This window comes from Sylvia atricapilla, chromosome 28 (genome assembly GCF_009819655.1).
Source record: "Sylvia atricapilla isolate bSylAtr1 chromosome 28, bSylAtr1.pri, whole genome shotgun sequence".
In the NCBI taxonomy this organism is placed as follows: Eukaryota; Metazoa; Chordata; class Aves; order Passeriformes; family Sylviidae; genus Sylvia; species Sylvia atricapilla.
In genome coordinates this window covers 3146913-3163365 of record NC_089167.1, presented here as the reverse complement: position 1 = coordinate 3163365, position 16453 = coordinate 3146913, and the positions used below count along the sequence as shown (strand labels likewise).

Below are 16453 nucleotides of genomic sequence, written 5' to 3'. Positions count from 1 at the left end.
CCTGGAAAACCTGGCACCTGCACTTTTATTTATTTCTAAAGAAATGTAACATCACCTGAAGCAGTCACTCCATAAAAAGCCCCCTTTTGGTCCAGCACATTAAGGAGGCCCCAGCCTGATCCCTCCTCACAGCCTCATTCCCTGGGCGACAGTCTCTGCAGCACAATCACTCTGTCCCTGGTGGGCTGCACACTTTTGGTCCCAAAACCATCCTCTGGGCCGTGGCCACCCTCAGAGCCAGCCCTTGGCCTTCCTGAAGGCCTGGACCTCCTCGGGGCTCCGCAGGTACTGCTCGATCTCGCTGTCGGAGATGGGCTCATCACCCGTGGAGGCCGGGGCACTCGGAGCCGCCGCACGGAGCCTCTTCCTGGGCCGGAGGAGGCAGGGGGGGAGCAGGGGCCTCAGGGAGCCCCCACGCTGGCGCTTCCCTGCCGAGGGACAGCCCTGCTCCTGTGCCACCAGCGAGCTGGGAGGGCCCTGCCCTGGGGAGTCCTGCCCTGGGGAGTCCTTATCCAGAGAGTTCTTATTCGGGGAGTCCTTATTCAGAGAGCTTTTATCCAGGGAGTTCTTATCCAGGGAGCATTGGCCCACAGGGTCCTGGCCTGGGGAGTCCTTATCCACAGAATCCTTATTCGGAGAGTTCTTATCCAGGGAGCCTTGACCCACAGGGTCCTGGCCTGCGGAGTCCTTATCTAGTGAATCCTTACCTGGGGTATCCTTATTCAGAGAGTTCTTATCCAGGGAGCCTTGGCCCACAGGGTCCTGGCCTGCGGAGTCCTTATCTAGTGAATCCTTATCCGGGGAATCCTTATTCAGAGAGTTCTTATTCAGGGAGCCCTTATCCAGGGAGTCCTTTTCTGGGGAGCCTTTATCCGGGGAGCCCTTATCCAGGGAGCCCAGCTCCACAGGGTCCTGGCCCAGGGCAGTGTCCTGCTGCTCCTCCCCGTCCTGCTGGCTGAAGGCGTTTTTCAGCAGGAACACGCGGTGCTGCAGCAGGTCCCCGACGTGTTTCACCACCGTCTTCTTGTCCAGGCGAAAGGCGCGCAGCCAGGAGAGCTGGGAGGCCATTCCCAGCAGGATCTCCAGCAGCTCCTTTAGCCTGAGGTGGGCCGGAGGGGGCAGATCCACGCCGGCCAGGCGGCAGAACCGCGCCAAGGGGCAGGAGAGGCGCGGGCCGGGCTGCAGTGACTGCCAGGCCAGGAACGCCGCGGCCGTGACCACGGGCACCGGGTGCCGGCCCGTCACCAGCCACGTCTCGCTGGCCAGCTCCACGAGGCCCATGGTCCGGGCCAGCAGCTTCTCCCTGTCCTCCAGGAACGGTGCAGGGACGTTGGCCGAGGGCTGGAAGAGCCGGAAGCTGCGAGAGAAAAGAGTCAGGTCAGGGGAAGCCTTTGGGACAAACACACTGTGCTCACACCATGGCTGCTGCTGGAGGAATTTCTCTATAGAAAGGCGTCTCAGGCAGTGGGATTGCTGCCAGGGAGGCGGTGGAGTCCCCATCCCTGGAGGTGGCACTCAGTGCTCTGGGCTGGGTGACAAGGTGAGCATCGGGCACAGTTTGGACTCGATGGCCTCAGAGATCTTTTCCAACCTCAGTGACTCTGGGATTCTGGTTCCCCCGAGGGATTCTGCCCTCTTCAAACTGAGAACCGGGAAGGATGAGAACCACAGCCCAGGTGTGACAAGGGAGGGACAAAAGCCAGCCCAGCCTGAGCACTCACACATGTGTCACAGCTCAGCCTCTCCAGCCAGGCAGGACAACAAGGGCTGCCAGAGGGCTGGAAGGGGCCCCCCTCACCTGTTCAGGTGTGTGGTCACCAGGTCTGCCAGGCTCAGGGCAGGCACCGAGAGCCCCAGCTCCTTCTGCAGGCTCAGGTAGACGCTGGCAAACAGGTCCTGCTTGGCGTAGAGCAGGGAGCAGATGGTGCCCATGGTCAGGGGCCAGTTGTGCTGACGGCACGTCACGAACACGCAGCAGCCCCCCAGCAGCTCCTTCTTCTCCAGGCTGACCAGGTGGAAGGCAGGGAGCTGCAGAGCCCTCTGGAAGTAGGACACGGCCGTCTCCTCAAACACCGCTGGCAGCTGCAGGACCTTGCAGAGGTCCTGGACCCGCCGGATCCCTGCGGGGAGAAGCCGCCCTCAGACATCGGAGCCAGGAATTTCTCCTCAGAACTCCAGCAGGCAGCATTCACCCAGCCACAGGGCACGGGCAGCCCCTGGCACTGAAACATCTCCCAGTCCCTCAGGGCAGGGGAGGCACCGGCTGGATGCAGCTCCAAAGGGGTTTTGACCCTTTTTCACCATCAGAACCAGGTTAAACAAACTGCAGCAGCAGTCAGGGAGGGTCGGGCTGTGCAGGAACTGCTCTTACCTCGCTGCAGGCAGCGGCTCAGCTGCTCCTTCTGGCCAGTGCTCTGGGAATAGGCGACCTCTGGAAAACAGGGTTGGATCAGTCAGTCCTGCAGGGAATCCAGGGACAGAGACATTTGGATCTGGGGCCAGCAGATGCCCACAGAACCGGACTCCAGCAATCAGAACTGTGTGAGAGCACTGAGCTAGAGCCGCACAGGTAAAAGCGAGCTGTTGGATCTCCTCTGAGCCAGGGCTTCCCTACAGACAGAGCCAGGCAATGGCCTCGGGGCTGCTCCACTGCACCTAAAGCTCTTCTAAGAGATTTATACGAAATTGTAATAATCTCTTTTAACAATAAGATTCCACAGTTTAAATTTAAGACTCATCACCGGCTCCAAGCCTAAACCCTGGCAGGGAAGGGCTGCGGGCGTGCCCCGAGATGGAAAACCCTGCTGGTGTTTGGGGGGGATGGAGGGAGAGAAAGCGGCCGGTCTGACCCGGCAGTGCCCAGCACGGCCCCGCGGGCACACCGAGACACGCTTCTCGGACCGCCTCAGAGAGGCCCAAAGGAGCTTCGCACGGTCGGTTCTGCACCACCCCTCCCGCGGACGCTCCCCGTTCCGGTGCCGCACCCCGCAGATGCTCCTCGTCGGTGTAGGTGGTGGTGAGGAGCCCCTCGGACACGACGCAGCCGCAGGCGGCACAAACCAGCTGCTGCTGCGCGTAGTGCGCGTCCTCCACCAGGGACCCCGACCCGCACCCGGGGCACCGGCCCCGCGCCGCCATCGCGGCCGCCGCGCTGGGGGAGCGCCGGGGCGGGGCCACCGCCAACAGCCAATGGCGGCCCGGCCCGGAACCAGCCCACCAATAGCGAGCCGGCCAATGGCGACCCGGCCCCAGCCCACCAATAGCGAGCCGGCCAATGGCGGCACGGCCCAGAACCAGCCCACCAATAGCGAGCCGGCCAATGGCGGCCCGGCCCCAGCCCACCAATAGCGAGCCGGGAATGGCGGCCCGGCCCCAGCCCACCAATAGCGAGCCGGCAATGGCGGCACGGCCCAGAACCAGCCCACCAATAGCAAGCCGGCAATGGCGGCACGGCCCGAGCCCACCAATAGCGAGCCGGCCAATGGCGGCACGGCCCGCGGTCCGTCCCGACAGCCGCCCGGCCGAGGCACCGCCCCTGCGCTCTGCGTTCCGGCCCCGCCCGTTCCGCCGGGGATGCCCGGGGAGAAGCGGCGGCCCCGGGAGCGGCGGAGGCAACGGCACCGAGGGGACAACGCGTCCTCCTCGGCGGGGAACCGCAAATCACCCGGCTCACAGAGCCCGGGGCTATCGCTGCGGAGGTCCAGGGAGATAGGCACGCTCAGGGCCTGGAGGCGGAGTGGCCCCGCCAGCGGGAGGCTGATGGTCTCCTCCTCCTCTTTCTGCCGTCACCGTCACAGTCTGAGGCCAGCGTTGCCATCAGGGAGCAGCGCCGGGGTCGCTGCACGGCCGCGGGCCGAGAACCCCTCCCGAGGTCACTGTCGGTGCTTCACAGAAACTCCGGAGCCCGTCCATCAGGTTTCCCCAGCCCCAGAGGTGTTGACCAGGGAGTTCCCGCATGGAGCGCTGCAGGGACGAAACCAGCCCCAAAATACCTGGAGGATGAGCGGAGCTGGGCACAAGGAGGGGATGAGGCTCTTTTGAAACTGCTCTTTCACAACAAAGACACGCTGATCAGAACGCTGGTTTTAAGGTGTTTTTATTTTAGTGTTCCATAAAACCAAAAGGTGTTTAAAAACAAACAGTACCTGGGCTAAAAGCAGAGTGTACAAACAGGGAATATGCATTCAGATCCTTCAGTAATAAAACAATACATTTGATTCTTAAGGCCCTTGAGGATGTCAAATGTCAGTCCCCTCACACCACAGGAAGGCTTTAATGAGCACTGCCAATAAAACGAGGTATGAGGGTTGGGTGATGCTTTTGGGGCTGAGGAAGTCAAGGATTGGGACCCCTGTGCCCCCAGCACTGGCTGGAACTGGCAATAAAAGCCTGCCAGGAGAAGCTGTTCCAAGTTTTAAGGCTTCACCTCTGCTAAGAGCACATATTATTTATTGCTTTGGTTCTGTGCAGGTCATTCTTCCCAGCGGCAAAAAAAAAAAAAGTCTAAAATACAAGTTTATCAGTGAGGTACAGGATCCAGAGATCCACGAGGAGGAAACAAATCAATCCTTCATCTTCCTCACTCGAGAAGGCACAAGAGGCAGCAGCAGCAGTTCCAGCAAGGCCAAGCAGCACCACTCAGAATTAAACCACCACCAAGGTCACCTGCATTTTGGACCCTTCACTCAGAGCAGAGGGGACAGGAGAAAAAAGAGAACGTCCTCACTGCTCAAATAACACTAACATGAGATAAAAGTACCTGAAGTCTTGCAAGACTCTCAGCTCCCAAGGCTTGTTTGAGGTCAGGCTGCCCAAGAGGGACAGCTCTGCCAGTAAAGCTCCACACTTTGGTAGCGGGAATAAACAGGAATAAAAATGTCATTAACAGCTTTTTTTTTTTTGATTTTTCTAATAAATGTTTACATCTCCATGCAAATATATTAAACTGCTCCTCGCTACAAAAATACAGTATTTGAGATCTCCAGTAGTTTCCAGTGGTTTATGACAATTGTAAGCAGACTGCTCACAGGGTGAGAGTCCATCCAGCTACTCCAGTCCCTCCATAAAGTGCTTTGCTGTAGAAAAACTGAGTTAGAAACTCACCCCTGAGCCAGGAGTGACCCAATAATCCAACAGTTTCCAAAGGTAGGAGTGTTTATTTCCATAGAATTAAGGCTGGAAAGCTTTAAGCTTTGGTCCTCACAAAGCTTTGGTCCTTTGCTTCCTGCTCTGTTGGTTTTCCAGCTTCCCTCTAAGCCTTTTATGGACTCTCCCTACCCTGGGAAATCCCAGAGGTGCAAAAAGACCTCTGATCCTTTTGATCTTTGACAAGAGCTTACCAAAGAACAACCCCTTGTAGGTTCCAGTGGGGGAAGCTGTGGTGGCTGTGAGCTGTTCCTGCTCTCTGGGACAGGGAGAACATCCCTGAAGCCACTGAGACATCCAGGAAGGTTTTGAGGGTCCAGCAAACCCAGCAGCCCTCAGCTACACGAGGTTTTCCTCCCACCGTGAGCAGCAAGGAACCTGAGCAGGGAGAGCCCCAGAGCTCCCTGCCCTCTCTGGAATGACACAAAAAAGCACTGCAAGACTGATCACCTTGCCAGGGTGATCAAGGTGTGCCCCAGCTCCAAAATCCAAAGTATTTGTGTTTCCTGAATGCAGTGTAGAAGGGAAACGGTCACAGAACTCCCACAGGGCACAAGATGTGAGATCAACCCTGCTCCAGAGCACAGAGCAGAGCCAGGGGAGCCTCTGCCCCCTCTGAACAACCTCCAGAGCAGGAATTGTAAGACTCTAAGAGAACAATTTCTGATTTAAAATGTACCTTTGGCGCAAATTCATTGATGCCATTCCTATGGTAGAAACGTACCGTGAACCTCAATTTCTCCTACTCCAAAATACCTTCAGATTGTCCCCTGAAGGACTCCTGGGAATGTCCACTTGATGAGATGAACTGAGATTTGGTCAGCTAATGGTCAACTTTCAAGCCATTAATTCCTTTTAAATTACAGCCCAGGTCTGAAGCTGGGACATCTTTGGACTTTTCCAGTGTAGTTAATCATTATTTTCAAAACAATTAAATCCTCAAGCTCTACTGTACAAGGATTTATATTGCACTACAACTTCAGAGGTGGAAAGAAAAGTAACTGATCTATCAAAGCTGCTACAAAACAAAACCACTTAAAAAAATCTTCCTAAAGGATCATCAGTGCCTTGCTGGGAAGCAAAACACATCAAAAACCCTCCTCCCCATCACAACCAGCCTTTGCATTAATGCCTGATCTTCCCAAATAATGGGAAGGAAACAAAAAAAAAAAATAAATACGATAAGGTGACTTCATTACAACACCTGATGGGACTATTAATCAATCCGAGAGTTGCTCAAGGCAGAAACAGGAAAAAGGTCATTTTGTGTGAGCAGCACAACCAGCACCACCTGCTCCTCACCCTCCTCTGGGGGAATTCAGTCCTTGTTCAACAAACACCCCGAAACCCTTCACATCTTCCCAGCCTTTTTGTTGCCAGACAGGGACACACGGAGGATGTTTGGGGTTTCTTCCATGACTCTGACAAGCAGGTTGTCGATGTAGTCCTCGAGCTCCCGCACCTGGAGATCCTTCCTGGAAATGGTATCCTTCTGTTTGAGCACCAGCTGGATCAGCTCATCGTGTGTCAGCTGAGCGTAGGCGTAGGCAGGGTCTGAGGGATCGTATTTCTTGGGGAGGGAGGGAAGACATGGTCAGAGCACACACGGGATATTCCAAACCAGCACCCTGACAGCTGCTGCCTAAACAAACCTGGGAAAGCTTAAACCAGCTGCTTCAATGCAGCCTGGGAAAGCCAACTTCAGGTCAGACAGCAAGAAACACCCACCCAGGCCTTTGCTGTTTCTTCCTATTTTCTTTGAAAAGTCTGTTTTTAACCCTTGAGCAGCGTGAGAGGTACTGGGCAGCTTCTGGTGACTCTTCCAGCTCCCAGAACACTACCCAGGGAGGGAGAGTGAGCACAACAGGCTCCTGTGGGGCATCACACACAGTTCAGGTGGAATCAGAACTTCACAACACCCATTGCAAGTATTCAACTCCTTTGAAACAGCAGCACGTGAGTCTGAATCACTCAACTCACATCCTCTCCCCTCACACCAGAAGGAGGCACTGCTGTTATTTCAGTTCCAACTTCTCTATTTCCCAAGAAAACCCTGACAGACAATGAGGGGAGCTGTGATTTTCCCTGCTGACCCAGGGATGCCCACAGCCTTTCAGATCAATGTAGCAGGTGAGCTGTGCCTGGAGGTCTCTTTTGAGGCCTCATTATGCTGAAAGCTCCTCTCAGTCCCACTCCTGATCCCAACTGCACAACTGTGCTCCAGGAAGTGGCTGTGCCTGAGAACCTCCACAAAACACCAGCCCCAGCTCTATTACAGATCAGTCTGCAAGAAAATAAGCATTTAAGGACTGTTCCCATGCTTGGGGGCTGACCAAAAGGAAGTTCATGTCCCAACTATCTGGAATACACAAACTCTTCAATTAAATCAAAGCTTGGGCAATGAAAGTGCCACTTCCCTCCATACCTTCACACTCATTTCCAGCAGCTTTTCATTCATGGTGCTGATGACATTCAGGTTCTTGCTCTGAGGCTTGTTTGCCATGGTATTCATTGGCTTCACAGGATGGAGTCTGCAACAGGAAAAGAAAAGGTTCCTCTTGTTTAGGCAGAACATGTAACAACAGCATGACACAGATCCTTAGACTAAGAACAAATACAGCAAGACTGGGGATGATTCCCTCTCTGCTCTATCTCCTGACAGAAAAGAGATTCAGCTTCAGGAAGACAAGGTATTTTTAAGCCACGGGGGTTTTGTAAGTATTTTCCAGTTCTCTACTATCTTTATTGACTTAAGGGATTGGAGATAAAGCAGCAGCAGGAAGGGAAATACATCCTGTGTGTGTCATGGAAGAAAAGCCAGGTTAGGCTACACGAGGAGACAGAACACAGGGCAGCCACTGTGATCCCTCAGGAACTGGTATTTCAGCCTGACTTTCCTAATCAGAACATCTTTGTGATCTTACCACCTATCAAACACTTCTGCTGTCCTGAGACAAGTGTTAGGCCTTGTCCAACCTCGACTGACACCACAAGCTGTGAGGAAGTGCTGTCATAATTTGCCTGAGCAGGACTTACAACACCAGTTTCAACACAGACCACTCTGCCAATGGGCTGAAATGACTCCAATTCCACCTGCACTTTCCCTAAGAGCTCCCCTAAGAGCAGCTGCTCCCCTGGGCACCCTGAGGAGCTGCACAGATCCTCCTGGAGCCAGCAGCAACCCCGCACTGGGTGACAGCACCCAAGCCCTGACAAATCCAGGCCCCAGAGGAAGTCAGGGCTGTGCAGTCCAGGTCAGATCCAGCAGCTGGAGGGACAGAGCTGCACCTGGAGAGCAAAGCAAAGCTCACACCTGCACAGAGATACCTGCTGTGATCCCCACGTGGTCTCACCTGTGCTTGGGAGACACGGTTTCACCACCCCGTGGGGTTTGGTTAGGGAACGTTTCAGAGGGTGAAACCTGTGCCTGGAGAAGTTTCTTCTTGCCCGAATTTCCTGCTTTATCTGCGAAGCCCTCGGCTGTTGGCTTTTTCGGAGACTCTGCTCTACGACTTGGGGTGTCAGAGAGAAGGGAATGAGAGGAAGAGTAGGGCTGGCAAGGACTTGACAGGGAGGAAGAGAAAGCAGAAGGCTCAGAGAAGTCACACTCTGCACGCTCCTCAACACCTGCGCTCCTTTCCAGCTCTTGTTTCTCAAAGTGATTGTCACACTCCCTGGAATGAGACGTCACATCTGAGCCTGAGTCAGCTCCCTGGACACAGACCCTGGGAGCACCCAGTGCAGCAGGCAGCACAGCCAAACTCCCTGGCTTACCAGCACCAGGAATAGCTCCTCCTCCTCCTGGAGCAGCCGGGATCACCGGGGCCGCACCAGAGCTGTCAGAGAGCTCTCTTTGTTCTCCATGCAAAAGTGTCAAACCTTGGGGCTGCTCTCCAGTCTCTAAAATACCTTTGTCACCTGCAGTGACCCCACAGCTCTCCTGACAGTCCCCCAGCAGCTCATCATCAGAGCCTCCCTCCGGGATCACTGGAAGACTGGCCAGTGCCGAGCCCCGGTCTCCAGGAACAGGAATGGCAGATTTGACACTTGTGAGACTGACAGAGAAATCATCACCACCTTCCTTTCCTAAAGGCCTGTTACCTCTGCGTGCCACTGCAGGGGTGACAGTCTCCAAGGAGCCACCTTGAGGGAGGCACCCACGAGCAGCTGAGGCTTCAGCATCTGGGAACAGGAGCCCTGGTGTGGATTGTGCACCGTCACCTGGAGCAGGAACATCAGCCCTTAGCTCAGCCTGGGAAGTCGGTGGGGATTTCCTCGGCAGCACAGCCAGTCGTGGGGCTGGCTTTGGGAGGACAGGGATGTCACTGCCAGCCCTCCCTGGCTCCCCTTCCTGAGGGGACACCCTGCAGGCTCTCGGGGCTGGCTTGACTTGAGAAAGTGGCTCATTTCCAGCAGGTGGAGGTGCCCGAGGCTCCAACATGGGCACACATTCTGCCCACTGCTTTCCACCACAGGTCTCCTGCTCCTCCCTGAGCTCACTCTTGGGGGACGGTGCCTGCTCAGCCTCTGGCACGAGGCTGTCACTGGACTTGGAGAGAGACACCAAACCTTTGTCCCCCCTCATGCAGGGCTCAGTGTTGACACCAGTGACCTCCACAGCTGTTCCATCACTGTCCCAGGTGGGATGTGTGCTGTCCCCAGAGAGCTCTTGCTCCCCTGAAGCCATCCTTAACCTTCCACTGGAATCCAGGTGCTGCTCTCCACCTTCCTGCCTACCCAAACCTGTATCACCTGAAGGATCACCCTGCCATCCCCCGAGGACAAAGGACACAGATCTCCCATTGCCTGGCTTGCTGCTTTCCAGAGAATCCTCAGGCTGGAGCTGGGCAGAATCACAGTGTGGCTCTGGAGCCAGCCCAGCGGGGGCAGAAGAGGGGTCAGACAAGGTGTCAGGAGGGTCTGGCCCAGCTGTGACATCACTGGTTAAAGCCACACCTGCAGGGCCCCCTGCAGCACCACGAGCAGGATGTCCTGCAGAGGAACAGTCACCACCACCAGGGAGGCAGGAAGGGGAAGAAGCAAGGACAGCCTGGAAACCTGCCACTGCCCGTCCCCCACGCTTGGACACGAAGGGATTATTGTCATTGAAATGACAGTCGGAGGGGACAGAAGGAGTGGGTGGGCCAGAGAGACCCCGGGAAGCCTCTGGGCCAGAGCCCTCAGGAGCCTGCCCCCAGTCAGCAGCAAAAGGATTGTTGCCCCTAGCAGAGCCCTGCCCAGGGAGAGGCGCTTTGGGAACAGAGGCTGCAGGATGTTGGGATGAAGGGAAATGGGTGATGCTGTCGGGATCCAGGCCTCTGGATGCCCTGTCCCACCCAGGAGTAAAGGGGTTCCTGTCATTCCAAAGCTCTGCAGCAAAAGCAGCAGAAGTGAGAGAGGCAGGAGAACTAGTGATGTTTTCAGAGTCTGGCACTTGGACTGTCTGCCCCTCTTTAGAAATAAAAGGATTATTTGCACTGCTGATACGGTGCACAGAGAGAAAAGCAGGGAGGGGGACAGGTGCAAGAGTAGGAAGCGTGGCTTTGGGTTCCTCCTCTGGAGACAGGCCCAGTCTGCAAAAAGGGACAAAAAACTCGCATGTCACTTGCAGATGCAACACGAGGCAGGAACAGACAAGCTTTAGCACCAGCCTCCATCAGCTCTGCCACTGGAGATGAGCTATGCTTTAAAGAGACCTCAGAGAGGTCCCCTCGTCTGTTTAAGACTTTATATCCTTAACTGCACCTTTACCAAGCACTGGGCTTATGTCAGAACTCTTCTGCTGCAGAGCTTGTTTTTGCTGCTTTAAGCATCGTCCCTTTGCACCCCAAGCAGGTTTATTAGTAAGTAAAACACTGCACAGGCAAGAAACTTAAACTTGAGAAGCACTGAAAATGAGGAGTTAGGGACACGCACAAAACACAGCCTTATTAGTAGGGCACACCTATATATATACATATATATATATACAAAAACCCCAAACACAATTTATATATATACGTGTATGCAGGATAAAGGAGCAGAATTTCCGAAAAAGCCTTGTGTACAAATCCACAAAAAAATCCCTCTGTGAACGATGCCAAAAGCAGAAGGGCTCCAAGGCTACCCTTTGGAAAACCACAGCCAAGTAGGGAAGAGGAAAGCAGAGACGTTAGAACGGGCATTTCAGACCCTGGGGAGGCTGCAGCCACACAGCTCAGACAGAGTTAGTTTGTGCAAGAGATCCAGCAAGAAAAATCACCCCTTCAGTACCTGCACAGGTGCTTGCACTAGAGAACCACTATTCCCTACATCCATCCTTCTTTCACACTGAGGAAGAACTCGGGAGTTGTTATTTGCTATCAAAACCCCAACACCAGCATCAAACCCAAAGGCTTGCAGAGCAGCACCTGAGCCCAGGTGTGGCAGGACACAGCCTGCTGCCACCTGCCACCACCACTGCCCCTCCCAGCTCTGCCAGCAGCTGGGACTCACCTGGGTTTCACAGCTTTGGTCTTGGCTGGTGCAGCTTTCTCAGGTTTGCGCTCCTCCTCGCAGGGGCTGAGCAGCTGCTTGTTTGTGAGGGCCTCCTCCACGTGGTGAGCGTCCCCTGACGGGCTCCCTCTGCCCAAATCTGCTGGGACTTCAGGGCACTTGGCCTCCTCTTCACCCTTCTCTTCTGGAATTGTGTTTTCCTCACTCTGCAGGGTCCTGTCAGGAATAACCTCAGCATCGTTGGTCTTCACCGTTTCCTTCTTCCCAGTGACCAGGGAGAGCAAGGCAGACTTCTTGTGGTCTGGTTTTTTGGTCTCTCTGACAGCCTCGACGCTTGGTGGAATGCTGGTGTCCAGGTTCTCCTCACTGCTGAGCAGTTTGTATGACGGCAAAGTCATGGATTTGAAAGTCTCCAAGGATGTGGAGCCAGACAAAGCCTGAGCAGGAGAGGTTCTTCCCATCTCTTCAGATGATTTAGTGGACCTGGAGGACAGGTTCTCCTCTGAAGCAAAGTGCTGCTTCCTCCTGAGGTTGTGAGGAGAGGGGGAGGAGGCTGGAGTCTTGTCCTTCGTCGTGGTCTCTTCCATATAAACGTGACTGCCATTGATGCACAGACTAGACTTGGACACAGGATCGCTTTTGGATTTAAGGCCACTGAACAGAGAGAGCCCATCTTTTTTGGTGTGGTTAGTGGTGCCTTGGGTTAGCTGCCTACTGTCCAAAAAGGCTGGTTTACGAGATTTAAACAGAGGAGAAGGAGCTGGCTTCTCTTCCAGCACATTTTCAAAGGATCCTGGATAAAAAAAAAAAAAAAAGGAGAAATTCAAGCTGCAAGAACAACCTTTCCTCTGACACTACTGACAGCCTCAGTGCCAGCAGGGACTTCCTATGGGTTTGTTCAGCAAGGAAAATTGAACCAGTGCTCTGAAACATCTAAACAACCCTTTGGAGGAAGGTTTTGTGCCAATACTCACGTTCTGAGGCAGGAGAGGTCTCAGACTCCTCCTCATCCCACTGTGGCTGGAAGTCGCTGGGCCGCAGCCGAACCCTCGGGGTGAGGGGCTGCTGAGTGGGCAGCACTGACATGGACTGGGACAAGGACGTCTTCTGCAGGCCAGGCTTGGAGAACAGCGCTTTGAACTTGGATTTCTTCTTCTCCTTCTCCACTGCCTCATCCTCGCTGTCGGCAGGGGAGTGGGACGTGCTGGGGACGATGGCCGATGCCGTGTCCGAGAGGCCGCTGCTCCTCTTGCCCTTGAGCTTGTCCTTGAGCTTCCCAAAAGGGGAGCGAGGCTTGTCCTTCATGGACAGGTCAAACATGCTGGCTGTCATGTTGCTCCTCATGAACTGGATATCCACCTCGATCTCCCCTCTCTCTTTTTCCTTCTTCCCTGGTTTGGAGTGGAGCTTGTACCACCTGCAGCAACAAGGAGATTTCTCAAACCACCAGTAACTGAGAACACAGAGGGTACTTATGGTTGAAAACTCAAATCAGCCCACAGTGTAGGAAAAGAAAGCCTTTAATCTTATGATGATGTCACACTCAGCCCCAGGTGCCAAGGAAAACATTCCTTATCGTGAACAGCAAGTTATTAGTGAGATTTGGTTTAAAACCCAGATCAAGAAGGGTTAAAAAAAAAAAAGGAGAGAAACAGAAACACAACATGGAATTCCTGTATTTCAGCTCGGCCACTCTCCTCTGCCCTTTCATCTCTCCTCCTGACACTGGCAGGGGCCAGGGCTTTGAAGTGGAGCCGAGAGCAGCAGCCTCAGAGCTGCACACACGTCCCACGCCCTCATACCTTTCATTCCAACTCCCTAATGCCTCTTAAGCCAAGGAACCCCTAATCAACACCAGAGAGCCAACCCGAGCCGTACCGACCTCGGGGGATTTCCACTCCCCTCTCCAGGCTCATGACTGGCACGCACCAGGAAGGGCATTGCTCAGACAGAGCCTTCTCCCTCCCCAAACACTGAGCTCTGTGGGCAGAGCCCAGGGCATCCCAAACCACAGCCCCACCACCCACACGCCCTCAGCCACCCCTCAGTGATACTCAAACCACATTTGAGCCAGCAAAGATCATTATCAGCACTGCACACCAGTATGGTTTTGTTTGTTGATGGAACCACAGAACCCATAGGAAAGGCTGCCTGGAAACGGTTTTGTTTCTTCCTCCTCACCAGCTGGAATGGGAAAATAAAGGGAGCAAAGAGAGCATGCAAATGGGCCCTGCCATCAAATTTGCACTTCAACCTCCAAAGGTACACTGGAAGCAACAAAAGAGAACAAGAAAAGGTCATTTGCTCCAGGGAAATTCAAAACTAATGGCATAACCGAAGGAGATGGATTCAGGAATCTGCTACAGACACTTGAGAGGGAAATGCAGAAGAAATTCTTTCCTGTGAGTGTGGTGAGGCCATGATCCTGGAGAAGCTGTCTGTCCTGTCCCTCAAAGTGTTCAAGGCCAGGTATGGAACAACGGTTTAGTGGATGTTGTCCCTGCCCAGGGCAGGAGGTGGAACAAGACTTTAAGGTCCATTCTGGGATTCTAAATGAACACATGAGCTACAATCAGATGCTCCAGCCTGGAGTTAGAAGACACCCAGGGAAGGGGATTTATCAGGAGGCTTTGCCCAGTCCCTGAAGCTGCACCAGCTCAGGAACCACAACCCCTTTGCCTTTAGCATGAGCCAGCACTGGGCACTTTTGTTCCAAACCCGTGATTTCTAGGAGCATCCTGTGCTCGCAGGGCTTCGGTGGCACAATTGATCCCGTGTGTCCTGGGAGTCACAGGCAAACACCGTGTTCAGCAAAGGCAGCCCAGCCCCAGCTGAAAGCAGCACCCCTGGGAGTGGCTGGAAGGAAATCATGGACTGACAACCCCCAAACCACAAAAAAACCTCATTAATGGCACTTATTGTGTTAGCAAGCACCTGTCAATCAACGTGCATCCATTTTCCTTATAAAACTAATCCTTTATAGCTACACATCACCATGGCAGCAAGAACAAAACAGGCTTCAAACAGGAAACCGAGGGCTGGAAACAACCGAAAACACGAGAAATTTCCCCAGGAGTACCAAAGCTGTATTTTCATTTTTTTTCTCCGCCTCAATTTTCCTTTGCCCAGACACAAAGGAACGCGCCCGAGGCACCAGCCCTGAGCTCTGCTGACCAAGGGGCTCCGCAGTGTAAACACAGCAGTGTGTGACACAGCCTTAATGAACCCACGGCCTAATTAAGCCTTGACAAGCGGGACGGCTCCACGGCGCTGCTCAGGTGAGCCAGGGGAGGAAGGTGAGTCACCAGCACATTACAAGGCTGCTGACTCCCAGTAAAAGCCTCTCGGGAACCACCCCTGGGTTTCGCCGGCCCGTGTTTGTGTTCAGAGGGTGACACAGAGCTGGCGCTGGGCAGGAACGGCCCCGGCTCCGAGTCCTGCTGACAGCGGCGGGGTCAGTCCGCGGAACGTGGAATTATCCACCCTGACACACGTTAAGCGTTTATTAGGAAAAATAAATCACCGGCTGCCGGAGCCCGTGCTCGTTCCCTGCTGGAAGGAGGCAACATTCCGAGGACATCAGGGTTTGGGGGTCAGGCTGGCTCTTTCCTCTGTACAGTGCCAGCACTCACACAGAAACGTTTGAAAACCAAACCAGGGACCAAGCAGAGCTGGCTGGAAAAGCTTTTACAGGGCCAGACTCTTCCAGGGGAAGGCAAACCCCAGCTATGGGGGCTCACCCCCACCAGGAGGGACCTGCTCCGAGGGGTCACCCCATGGCACTTATGGGGCTTTGGGGGGTCCCTGTGGGGAACAGGAGTCCCCCCCCCCGCTCCCCTGGGGCACAGGGCGACCCCCAGCCTGTGGGACACACACATTCCCGTGGGGGCACAGGGATTTCCTACCAGATCCACACATGCCTGAGGTGCACAGAGGTTGCCATGAGGAACATCCCGTGGGGAACTGAGGCTCTCACCCCCCTGGAGAGCACACAGGGGTCCCTCACCTTCCTCCCCAGGGCACAGAGCCCCCATCACTCTCCCTGACCTCCGTAGGGCGCACAGATCCCCTCCAAACCTGTCCCCAGCCCCCGTGGGGGCTGAGAGACCCCCAAACCCTCCTCCCCAGTCCCCGAGGGGCACAGAGCCCCCATCACTCTCCCTGACCTCCGCACAGATCCCCTCCAAACCTGTCCCCAGCTCCGTGAGGGCTGAGACACCCCCAAACCCTCCTCCCCAGGCTCCGCACCACTCCAGGGGCCACTCCATCCTTCTCCCCGCCTCCCGCGGGATGAGAAGCCCTCTCATCCCTCCGGCGGAGGGTCCCCCCGCCCTGTCCCCGTACCGGCGGGGCACGGAGCCCCGCGGTCGCACCTGGTGTGCCGCCGGCCGCCGTCGTCCCTCAGCGCCTCCAGCTCCACCTCGGCGCGGCCCAGGAACTTGTCGGCGCCGGCCAGGGCTCGGTGCAGCACGGTGAGGCGCAGCGCCGCGGGCCGCGCCGGCAGCTCGAACGTGGCCTCCTCCCGCCACAGCGGCTCCCCCCGGCACCGCTCGGCCACCGACGTGCGGAACTTGTCGCGGCCCAGCGCCATCACCGCGTACGCGTCGCTGCCGCCCGCCGCCGCCTTGGCGCGCAGCCCCCGAGCCCGCAGCACCGTCACCCGCACGTGGGTGGGCGTCCAGCCCGCGGCCGCGCCCGCCATGGCAGCCACGGTACCGGCGGCGCCGGGGACGGGCCGGGAATGGGCCGGGAACGGGCCGGGAGCGGCGGCGGCGGGCGGTGAGCCCCGCCCCGCTACTCTCGCGAGAGCGCGGAGAGGGCGGGGCCTGCGGGG

General features: G+C 55.5%; 2 protein-coding genes across 4 annotated transcripts; both read right to left on the bottom strand.

Annotated features, from left to right (window-relative positions):
- Positions 1 to 6: 6 nt before the first annotated feature.
- BRF2 (BRF2 RNA polymerase III transcription initiation factor subunit) lies at positions 7 to 3223 on the bottom strand. Its single transcript, XM_066337266.1, has 4 exons — positions 2985 to 3223; positions 2372 to 2431; positions 1799 to 2120; positions 7 to 1357 (listed from the first exon to the last, which is right to left on the bottom strand). Exons 1-4 carry the CDS (start codon positions 3136 to 3138, stop codon positions 232 to 234), a joined length of 1662 nt encoding a protein of 553 aa, XP_066193363.1. The 5' UTR covers positions 3139 to 3223; the 3' UTR covers positions 7 to 231.
- An 856-nt stretch (positions 3224 to 4079) lies between these two features.
- RAB11FIP1 (RAB11 family interacting protein 1) lies at positions 4080 to 16376 on the bottom strand. Of its 3 annotated transcripts, none has more exons than XM_066337317.1 (6): positions 15993 to 16376; positions 12594 to 13036; positions 11620 to 12412; positions 8499 to 10718; positions 7571 to 7676; positions 4080 to 6715 (listed from the first exon to the last, which is right to left on the bottom strand). In XM_066337317.1, the coding sequence occupies exons 1-6, from the start codon at positions 16319 to 16321 to the stop codon at positions 6497 to 6499; spliced, it is 4110 nt and encodes a 1369-aa protein (XP_066193414.1). In that variant the 5' UTR covers positions 16322 to 16376; the 3' UTR covers positions 4080 to 6496. The 3 variants fall into 3 exon arrangements, with proteins under 3 accessions (XP_066193414.1, XP_066193415.1, XP_066193416.1); XM_066337318.1 differs by having other exon boundaries at positions 8499 to 8708; XM_066337319.1 differs by lacking the exon at positions 8499 to 10718.
- Positions 16377 to 16453: the final 77 nt, after the last annotated feature.

Coding starts and splice junctions, on each gene's coding strand:
- BRF2 (XM_066337266.1), bottom strand. CDS start 3,138: ATGGCGGCGCGGGGCCGGTGCCCCGGGTGCGGGTCGGGGTCCCTGGTG. Junction 2,432..2,984: donor CGACGAGGAGCATCTGCGGG/GTGCGGCACCGG, acceptor CCTGTTTTCCAG/AGGTCGCCTATTCCCAGAGC. Junction 2,121..2,371: donor GAGCCGCTGCCTGCAGCGAG/GTAAGAGCAGTT, acceptor TTCTCCCCGCAG/GGATCCGGCGGGTCCAGGAC.
- RAB11FIP1 (XM_066337317.1), bottom strand. CDS start 16,321: ATGGCGGGCGCGGCCGCGGGCTGGACGCCCACCCACGTGCGGGTGACG. Junction 10,719..11,619: donor ACCAAAGCTGTGAAACCCAG/GTGAGTCCCAGC, acceptor CCCTTTTTGCAG/ACTGGGCCTGTCTCCAGAGG. Junction 6,716..7,570: donor TGCTGGAAATGAGTGTGAAG/GTATGGAGGGAA, acceptor TCCCTCCCCAAG/AAATACGATCCCTCAGACCC.